The 20,426-nt window shown below is 42.3% G+C and overlaps 1 protein-coding gene and 1 pseudogene across 6 annotated transcripts in view; both read left to right on the top strand.

Annotated features, from left to right (window-relative positions):
- The window catches only part of Fry (FRY microtubule binding protein), a 444,403-nt gene that overhangs the window by 335,185 nt on the left and 88,792 nt on the right, over positions 1–20,426 (top strand). For all 6 annotated transcript variants that reach the window (XM_090342230.1, XM_090342231.1, XM_090342232.1 and 3 more), the window contains 7 exons: positions 3,126–3,225; positions 3,996–4,167; positions 6,152–6,408; positions 7,863–8,009; positions 10,612–10,780; positions 12,211–12,301; positions 16,615–16,697. In XM_090342230.1, coding sequence (XP_090198356.1) covers positions 3,126–3,225; positions 3,996–4,167; positions 6,152–6,408; positions 7,863–8,009; positions 10,612–10,780; positions 12,211–12,301; positions 16,615–16,697 — 1,019 coding nt within the window. The remainder of the gene's footprint in view (positions 1–3,125; positions 3,226–3,995; positions 4,168–6,151; positions 6,409–7,862; positions 8,010–10,611; positions 10,781–12,210; positions 12,302–16,614; positions 16,698–20,426) is intronic.
- On the top strand, positions 9,655–9,754 carry LOC150057044 (U6 spliceosomal RNA; annotated as a pseudogene).

Genomic DNA, 20,426 nt, shown 5'->3' on the forward strand with positions numbered 1-20,426 from the left:
GGAGTTGTGTGAGTCAAGTGGTAGAGTCACCAGCCTTTCAGGAAAAGAAAACCCTGAGTTTAAACACAAGTACCAGCACGAAATTTTTTTTTAAAAAGTTATGAAACGCAGCTCCATATTAAAATGTAGTACAAAAGAATAGCTTACCTTTCAGGCAGTTTTAATTAAAATAACTGTTGAGCTTCTGTGCTTGTAAGCCTCCCTATAACTGCCTTTGACATCAGTATGTAACAGATAAGAACATTTCAAACAAGCCTAAAAGGCTTCCCAAGGTTATGAATCAAGATAAACATTCCACTCCTTATTAAAAAGAACAGGCCACTTCCAGTCACTAGCTTAGCTTACCAGAGAGGGGTTTTTCCCCCATTTAAGTACTTAGGAATTCAACTATTTCTATTTTTACCCTCCAACATAGGAGAATATATTTAGCAGATATTCTCAGCTTACATATAAGATTGACATTTTCATGTTTTTATGAGCTTTTATGCTCAAAGCTCTACTACTTGAGCCACAGATCCTCTTCTGGACTTTTGTGTGATTAATTGGAAATAAGTTTCTTGGATGTTCTTGCCCAGACTGGCTTCAAACCACAGTCCTCAGATCTCACCCTCCTGAGTAGAATTATAGGCCTGAACCACTGTCATCCAGAAAAGTTTTAATTTTTCTTGAGCTTCTTTATAGGAGTGGATTATATCATTCTTTTGTTTCTTTTGTCTTGATTTGGTAAAAATTGAATATCCCTGATTTAAATCAAGCCTAAAAAATGAGTTGGTAGAAAGAGACTGCCATTTCTTAAGGGTTTCATATCCAGTAGTGAACAGGTAGATGAGTTCTAATTCCTGGATCCCAGTCTGGTACCCACACAGCATACAGCAAGATGGGCTCAGCTTACATAAATCCCATGTCTTAGACTAAGGCCATTGACCAAAAGGCACTCTGTGAACACTGATATTATTCATTAGTAACCTGAGAGTAAAGTAGGGAGCTATTTTCTTTCCAGTTGATAAAAATCTGTTTCTCTTCAGAATTCCTCAATCAGGCTAAGCTTTGTTGTTTCACTTTAAGACTGGTAAGCATTTCCTAATTTTTAAATCCCTTCTTTCTCAATATCCATCTTTTGAAAGTTTTGTGTCATACTTAGCTCTCCTATTTATTTTGTTATTTGCCTTTATTCTCACAGGATCACAGTCCCTTGTGGTATTTTTCATTTTTTAAATGTTTCTACTACCTTTGTAGAATAATAATACTGTGTTTCCCTTTTTAAGCCTGTTATAAAAATCTAGGAGTAGATGTTTTATGTGTGCTTCAAGGGTTTAGATAAGAATATCAAAAACAAAAATAAACAAGAAAATCCCTTTCAGCCAAGGAGGAGCTGGGAACCAGCCATAGCCTTGGTATAGGCATACCCCTTTGGCAAAGAACAAGGAGTTAGCTTAGAAAAATCAGCCACTAACACTGTAGCCACATGGCCACTCCGCAGAAACCAGGGCATGGTAGCTCATGACATGGCCACATCATGAAATGCTCACACCTGTTAAGAAGACTGAAGTGACCTCATAGTTCAGCAAAATAAGCAAATCGTCAAGCAACACATACAGGCAATATTATTTCATTTACGGAGCCTGAGGGTGTAGCACAGTGGTGAAGCACTTGTGAGGCCCTGTGTTCTCTCCCAGTGTCACACACACACACACACAAAAATCCTGTTTAATTCCCTGTGTGATTGGGGAAGGACATTTAGATGCCCAAATATGTATGCATACTTAGAAGAGACAAAAATGGTAACAGTGGTTGTCGTCTGTGGTGGGAGTGACTGTTGGGGGGCCATCTGGGAGATGGGATGTTTCTGTATTATCATCTAGTCATTTCTCCTCAACCTGAGTGCTTCCCTCAGTCCTGGGTCTTGTTTGAATCTTTTAGAAGAAGAATTCATGCACATATCACTAGCCTCCAAACATGAATATTCAAGTCATATAAAAAAAACGCGGGGCCAGGAGTTTGGCCTAGTGGTAAAGTGCTTGCCTAGCATGTACAAAGACCCAGGTTCAATTCCTCGGTACACATACATAGAAAAAAAAGCCAGAAGTGGTGTTGAGGCTCAAGTGGTAGAGCTCAAGCCTTGAGGAAAGCCCAAGGACAGTGTTCAGACCCTGAGCTCAAGCCCAGGACTGGAACAAAAAAAAAGGAAAAGTTGAGCCAAGCTCTGGTGACTTTTACAGAAGCTGTCTTACTGCTTTGTTCTTATGATCCTGCAAAATGTTTTTCTGTCTGGAATCCTCCTGTTCTACAGCCACCAGAGTCTTGTAGTTCTTCAAAACTTGATTTCCCTATTTCCTTCTAAGAAAAGCCTTCCCAAGCCCATATCTGACGGGATTCTTGTTACCTGCTTTGGCTCCTTCTAGAACATTGACTCATGCTCCTTTGTCTCCCTTAGCCACACCGGAAGCCAGTCCTACTAATTCAGATACTTCTATTTCACGCATGGTTCCTAATGACTTTCATATTTAATAAATGTAGATGAACCCATCCCAGCTATTCCGGAGGCTGAGATTGAGAATTATAATTTGAAGCCAGTTGGGGCATAAAAGTCCATGAGACACTTTATTTCCAGTGAGCCAGCTTCCCTTCTTCCCCCAAAAAGCCAGAAATAGAGGTTTGGCTCAAGTGACAGAGCACCATCCTTGAATGAAATAAGTCAGGCTAGAGTGTGTAGCCCTGAGTTTATACTCTAGTATTGGTATTACATGAATGAATGAATGAATGAATTTAAATAAATCCAATGAAATCATCAATTCTATGAGTTACTGAGAAATGCAGCATACATTTTCTTTTCTGTCTTATTTGTGTTTCATTTGCATAAAAATCTATTTGCATTATAATGTTTTTTCATTTTTGTGTTCTTTTATTATGGTACTATAGTATTTCTACTTCAAACAAAAAGCGTTATTTTTTGTCCATCTCTTTATGAAGAGAGAAAGAGTGAAAAATGGCCAAAAGGCATAAGAATGTTATTAGCAAGTGGCCAGTGTCATTATGACATCAAGAATTTTGAGAAGTAAATATCAAGATTACTACCACACCGTCTTCTAAAATATGCTGATTTTTTTCTTTTCTTTTTCTTTCAGGAACTATCCCTTTGACATAGTGACACTGTTAAACCTTGTTCTCTTCAAGGCCTCTGACACCAACAGAGAAATTTATGAAATCTCCATGCAGCTCATGCAGGCATGTATTACATATGGGCATGGATATTTTCCATCCTGGGTGCCAAATCCATTCGTTTGTTTTTGCATATCATAGGTGCATATGTAGGAAGAGTGAGAAAAGAAATCTAAACTGTTTTGTAAGTGCAGTAATTAATTCTTTTTTTGAATTCTGTATTAACATAACCAATAGTCCTCTTACTACTGACTTTTATTATTTATAAATGCTTTGAGCCTGCCATTATTACAGTTTCCATCTACAATCCTAGCTGCTCAGGAGGTAAGAAGTCTGAGGATTGTGGTTTGAAGCCAGGCTGTGAGACTCTTATCTCTAATTAACCATCAAAGAGCTAGAAGTGGAGATGCGGCTTAATGGTAGAGCACCAGCTTTGAACAAGAAAACCAAGGGAAAGTCGGAGGCCCTGAGTTCAAGCCCAAGTACTGGCACCCATGAAAAATAATCAAATAGAAATGAATGGTCTTGACATAATAAGCTAATGGGTTTTTTATTTTAATCCTTGTAATTTTTTATTTAAGTTTAGCTATGGACAGGAGCACTTAACAAAGCAGTTTATGACTGCAGTGCATCCTTACCAGTGTCACCCCTTTCCATGTACTCACCCTCTCCTATCCCAACCCTTCCCTCGCTTCTCCTAATGTTGTAGGCTGTACATTGAATTCTTGACTTTATTCTTCTCACTTCCCTTCTTCATTTGTCTACCCCTCTCCCGTTGACACCCTACCCAGTTATTGTTTTGGGGTTTTTTCATGCTGTTTCCTACCTGTCTATAGATCCTTGAGGCAAAGCTTTTTGTGTACTCAAAGAAAGTTGCTGAGCAACGGCCTGGCAGTATTCTCTACGGCACGCATGGCCCGCTGCCCCCTCTCTACAGCGTGTCCCTGGCACTCCTGTCCTGTGAGCTGGCCACCATGTTCCCTGAGCTCACGCTGCCTCTCTTCTCAGGTACAATGCTGTCATCAACTGTGACATATGTGATTGTCTCTTCCGCTCTAAGTAGTTTTCCTTTTTAAATTCCAACATAATTCGCTAAATTGGTATATCACAATTGATGTGGCCTCAATCTGGTTACAAACGTAGGTCAATTCTAGAATGTATTTTAAATGCCAATTAAAAATTTTATTGTGTCACTCTAGGTATACACATCCAACAAATACAAAGATGGTTAGATTCATACAAATGTACATTATAAATATATGTTGGATATTTAAATTTTAATTTCTCAAGGGGATTAAATATGGTACTATAACTTAGAAACCAGTCTACACTAGCTTATACACTAGCAGGGCATTGTTTGGTAAGGATGGTGGTGAGTGTTTCACAGCTTATATGTTGTGTATAGTGGAATTTTTGGTCCATCTTTGAAAGCAATCATCTTGAATAACATTTGTTATTAAATTCTCACTCATGCACACATGTCCCCTCACTGAATGGCAGACTATAGTCTCTTACCCTCCATCTCTGTACCCCTGACTCAGCCTATCCTCTACACCGCAGTTCAGCCAGTATGCTAACCCAACATCATCCAGTGTCTCTCCATTGACGCTAAGTCCTTTAGGTGTGCGGTATTTCTCATTGACTCTTTTCAACACCCATGTAGTTTAAGGGTTACATACGGACCCTGGACCCTCTCACCCTGCATTTCACTGGCTGTGTGATCTTGAGCAGGGACCAGAGCCTCTAAATTCTGTTCCCTCATCTGCAATAGTGAGAACCACCTCACAGGGATTGAGGGCAACGATGAGTTCATGAACCAAGGAGTTGACCTAGCTTTAGCGCAGAATTACCTCACCCACTGCCACCATCACCACCATACTTCTGCCGTTATCACCATCACCCTTACCATCAGAACTACCACCATCACCACCATAACCAACAACACACTGTATCACCCCTACCAACACCAGTATCATCCCTGGTTTACAGATGAGGAACTGATGCTTTGGAGAGGGTAAATAATTTATTCAAGACAAAATAGAAAGTAATTTAACCAAATTAAATGTAGTTCTGTCTTTCTCCAAAGCCAGTGCTATATGATCAACACTTCTGGATTTATTTTTGAAATCCTTCCCTTCTTAACCTTTTCATCCACAAACCCTCATCTGACCAGGCCCCCTTGTAATCCTTGATTCTCGCAGGGACTGACTGCCCTTCCCTTCCTCCTGACTCTAGCCTTCCTGAAGATCTTACTGAAAATCTGCCTCTAATGGGTGGCTCCTACATACACCTGAGGCAGAATTAGTCCCATGCTTTCATAGTATCCAAAACAATAGAGAGAGACTTGAGAGTCTTTCTATAAGAGTAAACTAAAAGCTAGACCCTCTGGTGGCTCACATGTAGAATCCTAGATACTCAGGAGGCTATCTGAGGATCAAGGTTCAAAGCCAGCCCAGACAGGAAAGTCCATGAGACTCATCTCTAGTTAACCACCAGAAAACCGGAAGTGATACTGTGGCTCAAAGTGAGAGAGCACAGCCTTGAGCAGAAGAGCTCAAAGGGAGCACCAAGGTCCTGAGTTCAAGCCCCATGCCCAAGAAAAAAGAAAACTAATTATCTTGGAAAACAATCTTTTCAGTCAAGATTAGGGTACCACTGTGTGCTCACTACTATGTGTGGGTCCCCAAAATCAGACTTGAATAGGAGGAGTCTCTCCCATGAAAGGCTCAGAGCACTGTCCAGGAGCTTTCTTCACTGAAGGCGAGTGCTCTACCATTTGAGCCACAGCTCCACTTCTGACTTTTTTTTTTGGTATTTAACTGGAAAGAAGAACTTCATGAGCTTTTCTGACTAAGCTGGCTTCACACAACCAGGCTCCCAGCTCAGCCTTCTGAGTTCTAGGATTACAGGCTTAAGCCGCCAGTGCCCGGCTTGCTATTCGCCTTTGCTGGATTAACAGTGTATGGCTCTGTGCCGCTGCCATTCTCTTTAGAGGTGAGCCAGCGATTCCCCACCACACATCCAAATGGACGTCAGATCATGCTCACCTACCTGCTGCCCTGGCTGCACAACATCGAGCTGGTGGACAGCAGGCTGCTCCTGCCCGGCTCCAGCCCCAGCAGCCCGGAGGATGAAGTGAAGGACCGCGAAGGGGAAGTGGCAGCCTCTCACGGGCTGAAGGGCAGTGGCTGGGGCTCTCCGGAAGCCACGTCACTGGTCCTGAACAACCTCATGTACATGACAGCCAAGGTGACTATGACGAACCCTGCTCCATCAGCACAAAACCACTGGGTGGACCAAACCCATGTGGCAAACCCAGGGACAGGGACGTTTATCGCCTAATCACACTGACAGGCATAGAGGGCATGGATGGCTGCACAGCAGGGTGCATATACTTAATAGTACTACAGCTTTGTATGTGGGGATTTGTGTGTGCACACATGTGTGTGGCCACACGTGTTGGTACTAGAACTTGAACTTGCAGCCTGTCTCAGCTTTCTCATTCACAGCTACCACTCAAGCCACAGCTCCACTTCTGGTATTTTGTTGCTTTATTGGAAATAAGAGTTCTACGGACTTTAGTTTCTGGGCTGGCTTTCTAACTGCAATTCTCATCTCAAACTCCGGAAGAGCTTAGATTACAGGTGTGAGCCACCAGTGGCCCACTCTACTATTACTTATTACTAACTCGTAACTTCAAAAGGGTTGTGATAGCTGGATGCAGTGGCTCACACCTATAATCCTAGCTACTCAGGAGACTGAGATCTGTGGATCGCAGCTCAAAGCCAGCCCGGGCTTTGAACTAAAGTCCTAAAGTCCGGGAGACTCTTATCTCCAATTAACCACTAGAAAACCAGAAGTGGTGCTGTGGCTCAAGAGGTAGGGCAGTAGCCTTGAGCTGAAGAGCTCAGGGACAGTGCCTAGGCCCAGAGTTCAAGCCCCACAATGGACAAAAAAAAGGAGGGGGAGGTTGTGATGAGGGTTAGAGGTGAGGTGTGGCTTAAATTGTAGACAGCCTATTAAGCAAATGGGAAGCCCTGATTCAAACCTTAGTCATATACACATGCATGCGCACGCGCGCGCACACACACACACACACACACTGTTATGGTGAGAGCTGGAAATGACATTCTATGGTTGAGCACTTTTAACTAGTATGCACAAAGCCCTGGGTTCAATCCCCAGCCTTGCTTCAATCCCCAACACCACAGGGGTGGTAAAATAATGTGATGGTGGAAAATTTGATGTGATATCTACTTTACCACAACTGGAAAAAATAGAAGCAATAAGGCTAACTTTTAAAAAATATGTATGGGTATTTATGTGCATGATATATTGCTATCCCCCTCTTGACCAACAAAAGGGCACCTTTTGTTTTTTGGGTGTTTTGCCAGTCCTGGGGCTTGAACCCAGTGCCTGAGCACTGTCCTTGAGCTAGAGCTCTACCACTTGAGCCACAGCTTCACTTCTGACTTTTTAGGAATCGAACCCAGGACTTCGTGAATTCTAGGCAAGCAGTCTACCACTAGGCCAAATTTCCACCCCCAAAAGGGTACCTTTCTAATAAATCACCTGGTTATCTCCTTCTTATAATCTGAAGATGGCCACGAGCCCCAGTGCTGCCCCCCCTCAGACAGTGTTTGCATCATTGTCCTCTTCACGCATGTCATGGAAACCCTGTTTAATTTCTGCGTTTGTTTTAGTATGGAGATGAAGTTCCCGGGCCAGAAATGGAAAATGCTTGGAATGCATTAGCCAACAATGAGAAATGGAGCAACAACCTGAGGATCACCCTGCAGTTCCTGATCAGCCTGTGCGGGGTTAGCAGCGACACCGTCCTCCTGCCCTACGTGAGTGTGGCGGGCTGGCAGGAGCTCGGCGGTGCTGGCTCCTTCGCAAGTCAGTGTTCTCCAGGCTCTTACCGACATAGAGGTGGCCATGTCCCCAGGCCTGCTAAGAGGCTAGCCAACCCCGTCCTTCATAAAAGTCCCCATCTGGCCAGATGTAGAGGGAGCACATGTGTAGTCCTTGCTACTGAGGAGCCTGAGATCGGAGGGTTATGGTTCAAAACCAGTCTGGGCAGGAAAGTCCGTGAGACTTTTATCTCCAATGAACCAGATCCTAAGTTTAAACGCCAGGACCATCACATACATACATACATCCTTACATACAGAAAATAAGAACAAAAAGTTCCCTCTGTCTGCAAAACAGATTACATATACTCGTAACTGTTTTTATCTCCTCGTAGTATACTATGGAGTATAGGAACTACTAAGGCAGGTGAGTAAACGTGAGTGACAATATGTGACAGACACCAAGGAAAATGTCACATTATTCCTAATAAAAAAATGTTTCTGAGCTGCATGTTGGTGGTGGCTGCTCAGGAAGCTGAGATCTGGAGGATAACACTTAGAGACAGCCCAGGCAGGAAAGTCTACAAGACTATCACCAGTTAACCAGCAGAAAAGCCAGGTTACACATGTGGATGTTAAAGTGAAAAAAATGCCAGCCAAGAAAACAAATTGAATTCAAACCTCTATACCAGCCCCCAAGTGTCTGGTTCACATGTTGATATTTTTTTAAATAGAACAACAAGCAACAACAAAAATACAGAGAATCCATCCCAAAAGTGGTAGTAGTGCTAGCCTTGAACACAAAAGCTAAGGGACCGGGCTGGGAATGTGGCTTAGTGGTAAAGTGCTTACCTAGCATGCATAAAGTCCTAGCGTCAATTCTTCACATAAACAGAAAAATTCAGAAGTAGCACTGTGGTTCAACTGATAAGAGTTCTAGCCTTGAGCAAAAGAAGCTCAGGGACAGTGCCTAGGCCCTGAGTTCAAGCCCCAGGCTTGCCAAAGTAAAAACAAAAAAAGAAACTAAGGGACAGTGCCCAAGCTCTGAATTCAAGCCCCAGGGCCAGCACAAAATATATATATATATATATATATATATGTATGTATGTATATGTATATGTACATATACATACATATATATATGAGCTAAGCAGAGATGTATATTTAAAGGTATAACATCAGCATAACATAACAACATTTTTAAGGTACAAAACTACTTTATATTTCTGTGTGAGTGTTTTTGTGGGTTCTTGGAGCCACATAAGATCTACTACAGCACACATCTCATGTTAGACCATGAAGACCATCAGTGCAATTAGTTTTGAGTTTTTGAATTTTGAAAACAAACTGGATGCCAGTAGCTCATGCCTATAATTCTAGCTACTCATGAAGCTGAGATGTGAGGATCATGATTCAGACACCCTGGCAAGAAAGCTCTGAGACTCTTTAATTCCAGTGAACCACCAGAAAAGCTGCAAGTAGAGCTATGGCTCAAGTGGTAGAGCACCAGCCTTCAGTGAAAACATGAGACAGAACCTGGCCTTGAGTCTAAGCTCTACAACAGGCACAATTTTTTTTTTCATTTCTAATGGAGCAGAAAAAAGAAAGGGAATAGGTTCCTTTTTAAACAAAAGTAGCATGGTTGCTTTAGCAGCACATATATTAAAATTGAAAGGATACTGAGATTAGCATGGCCCCAGAGCAAGGATGACACACAAATTTGTGAAGCGTTCCATATTTTTGTTACCTGGTGTATTGTATATACGTTTGTTTATTTGAAATAGGAAGGGGAAGGGGGAAACAAAATGATTGGGAGGGTGTGGGAGGAGAGAAAAAAACAAGAGAAGAGATATCAATGTTTGAGAAGTAATGCAACCACTTACCTGGTGAATGTAACTGTAACCCCTCTAGATATTACCCTAACAATAAAATTTAAAAAAAAAAAGAAAACAGAAAGTAGCTAGCAAAGTTTATCCCAGGGTTCTTGTCAGAAAAATTCTTTCTTTGTTGTTGTTTAATTTTTCACTTGTGATTGTAAAAGTGGTATACAGAGGGGTTACAGTTATGTACGTCGGGTAATGAGTACGTTTCTTTCTTCTCTAGCTGTCTCCCACTTTTTCCCTCTCACCGGTAAGTGGGAGGGAAAGAGTCAATCTTATTTTCATCGTAGTGTTCAGTGAGTAGCATTGCTGCATTTGTTCACGCTCTGTCCCTCCATTATGATTGTGCTTTGGGACATTATCTGGCTCTGTAGCCCAGGTTGACTCCAACCTTACAATCCTCCTACCTCAGTCTCTGAGTGCTGGAATTAAAGGCATGAGCCCCTGTGCCCACCAGCTAAAACCAGTTCTTTGATGACAAGCTTTTGGGTTCCTTGGAATAAATGTGCCTCAAGGGTAACTTTCTTAAATTAAACCATTAGAAAAAATGGCCGGACATGACATAAACACCAGGTCACCCTGGGAAAATACACAGATCAGCTCTCAAGATGACGACCTGGGAAGATGACGACCTGGGAAGATGACACCTTTTTTGAAGTCTGGGCTTCCAGCCCAGCTGGACAAGGATCTGGAGAAAACCCTTGTTTGTTTCTTCCCAGATTAAAAAGGTGGCAATATACTTGTGCCGCAACAACACCATTCAGACCATGGAAGAGCTTCTGTTTGAGCTGCAGCAGACAGAGCCTGTGAACCCCATTGTCCAGCACTGCGACAACCCACCCTTCTACCGCTTTACCGCCAGCAGCAAGACCTCTGCTGCAGCTTCAGGTACAGATGGGGAGCGGGGGAGGAAGACTTACAGGGGTCCCTGAATCCCCCTGTAAGTAGAACTCGGAAAACCATATGTCTCTTACTGTTTTCTTATCACTGTGGATCCATGCACTTTAAAGATGACTCAAAGAGATGCTGCCTCAAATGCCTCGACATTATTAGGTTAATGGAATGAATTTGTAAATGTGACTAAGAATCAGTGAACGAACCAAGAAACAAAGAAAGCCAGAAATGGTAGCTCCTGTGCCCTGGATGTCTTTTACTCTAGAAGGGAAGGAAGGAGAGCTACAGGGAAGTGAAGGAAAGAGAAGAGGATGGAAGGGGAGAAGAGAGGAAAGAAGAATGGAGGGCAGGGAATGGAGGAAGAGAGGAAAGAAGAATGGAGGGGAGGAAAAGAAAGGAGAGGGAGAGGAAGAGAGGGAAGAGATCAAAGAATAGAAAAGGGGAAGGAGAGTGAAGCACTGGGGTGAGAAGGAAGGCTAAAAAGAGATGAGGGAAGGAGGAGGAGAGAGATGTGGAGAGGGAGGAAGAGAGACAAGGGAGAGAAATAGAGGAAAGTAAAAGACAAGTGGGAAGAGGGGAGGAGAGAGAAAGAAAGGAAAGTGATACAGTAAACCCAACAGCAAGACTGGCCACTATAAATAAGATGATTACGTTAGAGCTTTCCATGGTGGTTCAGGCCTATCATCCTAGCTGCTCAGGAAGCTGAAACAAGGATCCAATTTTTGTTTGTTTTTTGTTGGTCATGGGGCTTGAACTCTGGGCCTGGGCATTAAGCTCTTCAGCTCAAGGCCAGCACCCTACCCCCTGAGCCACAGTGCCACTTCTGCTTTGATTGGACATAAGCGTCTCACAGACTTTAGTGCCCAGGCTGGCTTTGAACCATGATCCTCAGATCTCAGCCTCCTGAGTAGCTAGGATTACAGGCGTGAGCCACTGCACTAGCTGAGAATCCTGATCAGAAGCCAGCCCAGGGCAAAAAAGTCAATGAGGCTCTTATGTCCAGTGAACTAGCAAAAAGTCAGAAGTGGAAATGTGGTTCAAGTGGTAGAATGTCAGCCTTGAGCAGAACAAGGCTAATAAGAATTCAAAGCCTTTATTGAGAGAGAGAAAGAGAGAGAGAGAGAGAGAGAGAGAGAGAGAGAGAGAGAGAGAGAGAGAGAGAGAGAGAGAGAGAGAAAGGAAGCTTTGAAGAATGTTGCAGCCTCACTTTTTACAAGGAAGTTAAGGAATTCAGTCTTGGCATAGAAGATGACTAGAATTCTCCTGATTCAGTGCTGTAGTCTTAGAAGGTTGTTTAGAATGTTTGCGATTGTACAAAAGATGGGAAGACTCTCGGACTGGATTTGACAGGAAATTCTTTCCTAACATAGCTTGAGACTTGAGCTTGCCCCCTCCCGTGCATTTTCCTGTAATCCCCTATGCAGGGACAACCTCCAGCAGCAACACAGTGGTCGCTGGCCAGGACAGTTTCCCTGACGCCGAGGAGAGCAAGATCCTGAAAGAATCTGACGAAAGGTGGGTGCACACATTCACTACGCAGGATGACTTTCGGGGTGGGCAGTTAGTTTCCGCAAACAAGGATTAGATACATGTTTGTGCTATTTCCTTAATTTCTCCCACACACCCAAATCCTTCTTGATTCTTAGCAATGTAGGCAGACTTCCCCACGTCTTATACTTGTTACTCAGGAGGCTATGGATTCTAATCAAGGCCAGCCTGAAAAGACAGAGCCAAGAGACTCATATCTCTGTTTAACAGCAAAAACACACAAGTGAATAGTGGCTGAAGTTATAGAACACCAGCCTTGAACTGTCAAAGCCAAGCAAGAGAGTGAGCCTCTGAGTCCAACTCCCAGAATTAACATGAAAAAAATATAATTACGCACACACACATGTTACTCATGTTTCTGCTAGTGGCACAGTCCATTTTCAATTAGAGAGAAATTGACATGTGAAAACTTTAAATTGGACTACTAGATGATTTCTCAGAGTAATTGTCTTGAGCTAGGATCTGTGAAACATTGGATTAGTCAGCTTTTTGTCATGGGAATAAAATATCTGAGGCAACTAGTTTATAAAGAAAGTGTTATTTAACTCTCCTCCTCTGAGGGCTTCCATGGCTGCATACATCATGGCAGGACACTGTGTTTCTGTCTGTATTTGTCTGGTCTCTGCCTTCCTTATAAAGCCACCAAAAAGTCAATGATGTTAAGCTGGGTGTGGTGGCTCACACCTGTAATCCTAGCTACTAAAGAGACTGAGATCTGAAGATCGTGGTTCAAAGCTCGCCTGGGCACTAACGTCCTTGAGACTCTTATCTCCAATTAACCACTAGAAAATTGGAGGTGGTGCTGTAGCTCAAGGGGTAGGGTGGTAGCCTTGAGCTGAAGAGCTCAAAAAATAACGCCCAGACCCAGAATTCAAGCTCCAGGTGATTAAAAAAAAAAAGTCAGTGATGTGAGCTCCACCTAATCACATTGCCTAATCTAAGGGTAGTGCTCTGAACCCCATTGTGAGATCGTTTCCACCTCATAATAGGGTCAGCATAAAACTCTTCGGGGAATGAAACCACAGTATTCAAACCAGGTGATCACCAGTCTTATCTTACTTTTGCTTTGACATGTCTACTAAAAACAAATATTTGTTCCCTTTACACTACATTCTAACCACAATATTTCTCACTGCTGATGAACTACTCATGAGTAAAGAGAATCAGAATCATCCTTTCCTTAAGCGTCAGGAGCACAAACCATGAGGAAGAAAAGGAAAAACAAAAAAAGAAAAAAGGTGATCTTCAAGATTCGTGCCCGTAATTCTAGCTACTCTGGAGGCTGAGGTCTGAAGATTGAGGTTCTAAAGCCAGCCCAGGCAGTGTAGTCCATGAAACTCCTATCACTAATTCACCATCAAAAAGACAAGTATTCTACCATTTGAACCACACCTCCACTTCCAGCTCTTTGCTGATGAATTAGGGATAAAAGTCTCCTAAACTTTTCTGCTTAGATTGGATTTGAACTGGAATCCTTAGATCTCAGCTACTTGAACTCTGGGCCTGGGAGCTGTCCCTGAGCTCTTCAGCTCAAAGCTACTGCACTACCCCTTGAACCACAGCACCACTTCCGATTTTCTGGTGGTTATTTGGGAATAAGAGTCTTACTGCCTTTAGTGCCCAGACTGGCTTTGAACCGCGATTCTCAGTTCTCAGCCTCCTGAGAAACTAGGATTATAGGCATGAGCCACCATGCCCCGCCAAGGTCTTTTTTCTTTGCTAAGTGTATACTTGACAGCGCTGGGATTTATGTCCTTAAAGCAAAGAGAAGATTTTGCAAGGGGCTTGGCCCTCTCCTCCACCTCCACCTCCACCTCATACACTCCACGTAAGTCCCCATACGGGGATCCCAAAAGGGAAAGGGAAGAATTGCCATCTGCTCTGGAGCTCCCACCCCAGCCCTCCGTCACACCATGCGTCCCAGTTCAGTCCCAGGAGTGCCCTCTGGCGGAGAACTCCAGAGGTGCAGTTCTGTCATCATTTTGCTTTTCTCCCTTTCTGGATGATGTCTGGGCTCAGCATGTCCTATTTATCACATTCCATTTATAGTGCAAATATGATGTAGGAATGTCTCCAGAAGGCAATAGGTTTATTGCTTTTCTCATCTCAGAGTTAAACTGCTATGCAGTTTGATGTCTGTGAAACGAAGCAGATGACCCAAGTCTTCTATGGATTCACAAGTCATAGCCCCAAATGATATGACCCCGAGGAATATTTGAACTCACTGGAGAGAGAAACAGCATTGTCTGGAGCAGAAAAGTAAGCTCTTGTGACTATCCAGGAAGTGAACAAAACCAAAGCCAGCCTATCTATGCCAGTGGCTCACATATGGGATCCTAGCTACTCAGGAGGCTGAGATCTGAGAAGCCAACATGAACAGGAAAGTCCTTGGGACTCTCATTAACCACCAAGCAGCCAAAAGTAGAGGAGGTTCATCTAAATTTGTAGTGCACTAGCCTTCAGTGAAAAAGGGAAGGAAGAGAACCCAGGTACAGTGTTTAAGTCCCTGTCTCAGCATACACCCACATATACACACATACACACACATACACACACATACACAGACACACACACACACACACACATGCCATTATAATTGTAGTTCACTAATTTCAGATTACTGATGCTATGTTGTGAGGTACATGTGATATGAGGTAGCATTGTAGAGGTACATGTCCAGTGCGTTTTCCTGAAACCTTACTTTCTCCACATCCTTACAAGGACAGCCTCACCTGCATTTCCCAATAAGGTTCTGGCCTGCTAAACACTGGACAGAACACCCAACAGGAACATAGGACATGTCTATTTCAGCTTCTTTTTTTTTTTTTTGCCAGTCCTGTGGCTTGAGCTCAGAGCCTGAGCATTGTCCTTGGGCTTTCTCAAGGCTAGCACTCTACCACTTGAGCCACAGCACCACTTATGGCTTTTTCTATGTATGTGGGGTGCTGAGGAATCGAACCCGGGTCGTCATGCATGCTAGGCAATCACTGCCAGCCCCTTCAGCTTCTTTTTTTAGACATTTGTGCATATGAGTGTGTGTGTGTGTATGTGTCTGTCTGTCTGTCTGTCTGCCTGCCTGCCTGCCTGTCTGTCTGTCTGTCTATGTCTGTGTGTGTGTTTTAGTACTGGGTCTGAAGCCTAGGTCCTCCAGTTCTCAATGCTGGAACTCTATTCCTTGAGCCACACCTCCACCTGTGGCTTTCTTTCTGATTGATTGAAAAAAAGAGTCTATAAGAATTGCCTTCCCTGGTTGGCTTTGAGCATGACCTTTATATCCTAGCCTTCCTGAATAACTAGAATTATAGGCATTAGCCACTGGTATCTAGAAAGTTTTCTGATTATCTTAGTTCTTGGATGTGGCTACATACATTAGATTAATTATATAAAATTTATTATTCTATATAAAATAAATACACATATTCCGTGCATAGTGTGGCTCAATGGTAGAGTGTCTGCCTGCCATATTTGAAGCCCTAGATTCCATGCCTGCTATCACAGAAATAAAAATAAGCATATATCCTATACTTCCCCTGAGCTATCCCCTTTTGTCCTACAGTCAGGTCTTGGGAGAATAGCATGTTGACACTGATCAAGTTGAGTAAAATAAATTACATTTAACCCAAAATGTAGTGGACTATGTTAATTGAAATAATTCAGAAGGAGTTCTTATACTTCAACTTGTTTCTCATTATCAGTTATTTTGAACTGGGCACTGGTAGCTCCTGCCTATAATCCTAGCTACTCAGGAGGGTAAGATGTGAGAACTGTGGTTCAAAGCCAGGCCAGGCAGCAAAGTCCATGTTTCTCTTATCTCCAATTAACCAGAAGGCAGATGCAAGTAGAGCTCTGGCTCAAGTGATAAGGAATCAGCCTTCAGTGAAAAGCAAGAGTACACACATGCACACACGCGCACACACACACGCATGCACACATACACACACACATGCACACACATGCACACATACATATTTCCAATTCTATTCCATCGTTTGTTCATTCAGCAGATGTTTATTGACGATGTGCCATGTGCTGTGAATTAGAAAATCCTGTTATTCAGCATCATACATATCTTCTTTCCAAAGCAAATGTTCTGATTTTCTAGTTCAATTAAATTAATGCTAGCCTTAATAGTACTGTCCTTTCAAGACTTCTGCAAATCTGGGGGCTAATATTCCTTCAAGAAAGCATCACCCTTTGAACTAGCTGCCCCCGATTCACCCGCTAACACTAGTAAGTGCCTCCATGTTCTGCTGTGTGACTGTGGTTTCTCCTGTTTGAAGGTTTAGCAATGTCATCCGTGCGCACACGCGCCTCGAGTCCCGGTACAGCAACAGCTCAGGGGGATCCTATGACGAGGACAAAAGTAAGTCGCATTGGGCTCCCGGGTTCCCGAGGGAATACATGTGCTTGGAGGAGAAGTGCATTATTTTGAGTCTTGGTCCGATTGCTATTTAATCAAGTCATCAAGACATTATTAAATCACCTCTGGAAGGCACATGGCATCTGAAATATTTTTTTAAAAAAGACAGAAAAAAAGGAAAAAACATCAATCACCAGTAGTTCATTCCTATAATCCTAATTATTCAGGAGACCAAGGCCAAAGTTCAAAGTCAGCCAAGACAAAAAAAGTTCATAAGATTCCAGCAAAAGAGAAGGCCAGAAGCTTGGTTCAAGAGGTAGAGCACCACCTATGCATAAGAGAGCCTAGAGAGAAAAGGGTTCTTGAGTTCACACCCTAGTACTGACAATAAATAAATAAGCAAACCAAAAAATGCAGATCAAAATTTAACTGCTGTCTAATCTTATATTTTATGTTAATTTTATGCTTTTGCTACTTTCATGGTGACTCAGAGTTGGGGAAAGATGAATAAGAAATTTTCCCAATGGAAAACATTGTTGCAGTTCAACCCTCAACTTTGAGCCATTCCTCAAACTCCCTCCATTGATTTTTGTGTAAAATCTACACAATGGACTATACAGAACCAGGGCAGTGGACAGTAGGCCATGGGTTACAGAAATTCTAAAACCCAAGAACGCCTCTCAGTATGCTAATAAGACCAGTAAGCCATTTTGCGGAATTCATTCTAGCATTTTGATCAAGATTGTATGAATATAGTTTGAGTTAAATTCATTTTGTATGTCAGCGTGTAAGGTCTCTGTGGTTGCCTTTTTAAAAAAGTTTTTATGGGGCCAGGAGTTTGGCCTAGTGGTAGAGTGCTTGCCTAGCATGCAAGAAGACCTGGGTTCGATTCCTCAGTACTACATACATAGAAAAAAGCCAGAAGTGGTGCTGTGGCTCAAGTGGTAGAATTCTAGTTTTGAGAAAGCCCAATGACACCCTTGTATTAAATACAATAAAAAATAATTATCTGACCTACAAAAAAAAAAGCACAAGGACAATGCTCAGGCACTGAGTTCAAGGCCCAGAAAAAAAAAATGTATGTGTGTATTCAGGGCCTTGAATTCTTTTTTTTTTTTTGCATTGCATTTTTTAATTGTAATTAATAGAAGGGTTACATTATATTCACCAGATAGAAGGTGCATTACTTAACAATCATTGCTGCCCCTTCTCATGTTTTTGTCCCCATTTCCCTTCCCCACCTCCTCCCCTCATCTTGTTTTCCCCCATCCCTATCCTATCTCAAATAAATGTATATATATAATATATCATATAACAAGGTAAGATACTGTAACAATGAGATAACCAAGGGACAACAAAAAAGATGAGAAATAACATAGTACATTAAGAAAATGGTCACACCTTGTATGGTTCTTGTTTATATATCTTGGACGTCCTTCCATTTAGCCTCATCCTATATGGCCTTACGTATCTAGGTTTTGCCCTATTGTAAACCTCTGCTAGGTGAGTCCAAGGTTTATACTAATTATGACAAATGAGGGAAACCATTGAATCAGGGCCTTGAATTCTATCTAGCTTGTCTGCCTTGTTCATGGCTGGTGCTCTACCACTTGAGTCATTCCTCCTCCAGGTCAGTGTTTTACTGTTTAACTAAAGATGGAGTCTTTTAGGTTTCTTGAGGGATGGATCTTAAGACCTTATGCTTGCTGGGCAGGTATTCTACCATTGGAGCCTGCCACCTCCAGCCCCTCACCATTTATTTTTTTAGGAAGGGTAAGAAAAAGTTTAATATATAATAATCCATACCTTACTTTAGTTAAATAGAAATATTTGAGCTGGGTGCCAGTGGCTCACGCCTGTAATTCTAGTTACTGAGAAGGCATTAAAACCTCAAATTCTTCAATTTATGAAAATAAAGAACTTCAGAAGATAATTACAAGAAAATGATACATGTCATTATATAAGAAACATAATGTAATAGAAGTATTTGTGTCAGGCACTTCTAGCTACTCAGGAAGGTAAGACCTGAAAGACGGAGGTTTGAGGCCAACCCAAACAGCCCAGACAGACAAAACTTCAGGGCTCTTATCTACAGTTAACTACCAAAAAATCTAGAAGTAGAGGATGGCTCTAGTGGGAAAAAAAAATCTAGAATTAGAGCGTAGCTCTAGTGGGAAAGCAGCAGCTATGAGCAAAAAAAGTCAACTGAGAGTGTGAGGCTCTGAGTTTAAGCCCCAGTACTAGCACACATGCGCTCACGCATACACACACACACACACAATCACAAAATGCTGTACTGGAGGCATAGACCAGGTGGTAGACTGTCACCTGTGAGCCAGCAAGCTAAGTAAGAGTCAAGGGCAGATCTCGTCATTCCTGGGTTTCTGAAGGGATCACCAGAGAAAGAAAGGATCAAGAAGTAGCCAGACGAGGTCCAGCAACCCAGTGCTTCACAATCTGAGTTTATCCAAAAGGAAAGAGGTGTATGTGGCTTCAGAAATGCCTGTTATTTTACAAATACACATTATGTAAACTCTCCAGAGTAGAGAGGACAGCAGAGTCAATTAGATCCAGATCTATAATATAACTTTCTACAAGTAGTATGTAAATTTTTTTGCCAGTCATGGGGCTTGAACTCAAAGTCTGGGCACTGTCGTTGGACACTTTTTGTTCAAGGCTAGCTAGCACTCTGCCATTTGAGTCACAGTGCCACTTCTGGCCTTTTCTGTATGTGTGGTACTGAGGAATCAAACCTAGGGCTTCATGCATGTTAGGTGATCACTCTACCACTAGGCTATGCTCCCGGCCAGTATGTTGACTTTTCTTAAGAACTATTTTAGATAACAAAGTCAGAGACAGTAACAATATGATATTAACCAAAGAGCAAAAAAAGAGAAGAGAAATAACTTAGTACATTAAGAACAACAATCACAAAAGATAAAGCTCTTGTTTCCATATCCTAGAATTCTTTCATTTAGTCTCATCCTACATGACCTTACTTACATAGGTTTTGTGCTATTGTAATCCTCTGCGAGGACAGGCCTAGATATGTACATTTGTAATATGTATTATTACAAATGAGGGAAACCATTGAGCCTATGATCCTTTGGGTCTGACTTATGTCATTTAATATGATTTTTTCCAAGTCTTTCCACTTCCTTACAAATGGGCAACGTCATTCTTTCTAATGACCGCATAGAATTCCATTGTGTATAAGTACTACATCTTGTTGATCCACTCATCAACTGAGGGGTATCTGGGTTGGTTCCATATCTTTGCTATGGTAAATAGTGCTTCAGTGAACGTCATTGTGCTAGTGGCTTTAGTGTGTCCTGTTTCTGGACGTTTGGGTAAATGCCAGGGAGTGGAATTGCTAGGTCATAGGGAAGCTCTATGTTTAGATATCTAGATGATTTCCCAAGGTCCTAAGTTAATATGGATAACTGTTAAAGGCATGCCTAGTTAAGCTAGGTATCAGCTAAATGGAAATTGTAGAAAACCAATTTTACACCACCATAATCTTTCTCATAATCCAAAGGTCATCACTAAAACTCAGACACAGAAATCGCACATTTAAAAAATTATTTCAGGGCCTGGGAGTTTGGCCTAGTGGTAAGAGTGCTTGCCTAGCATGCACGAAGACCAGGGTTCGATTCCTCAGCACCCCACATACATAGAAAAAGCCAGAAGTGGTGCTGTGGCTCAAGTGGTAGAGTGCTAGCCTTGAGAAAG

The sequence above is a fragment of the Megascapheus bottae genome, chromosome 11 (genome assembly GCF_031878675.1).
Source record: "Megascapheus bottae isolate mThoBot1 chromosome 11, mThoBot2.hap1, whole genome shotgun sequence".
Taxonomy (NCBI): Eukaryota; Metazoa; Chordata; class Mammalia; order Rodentia; family Geomyidae; genus Megascapheus; species Megascapheus bottae.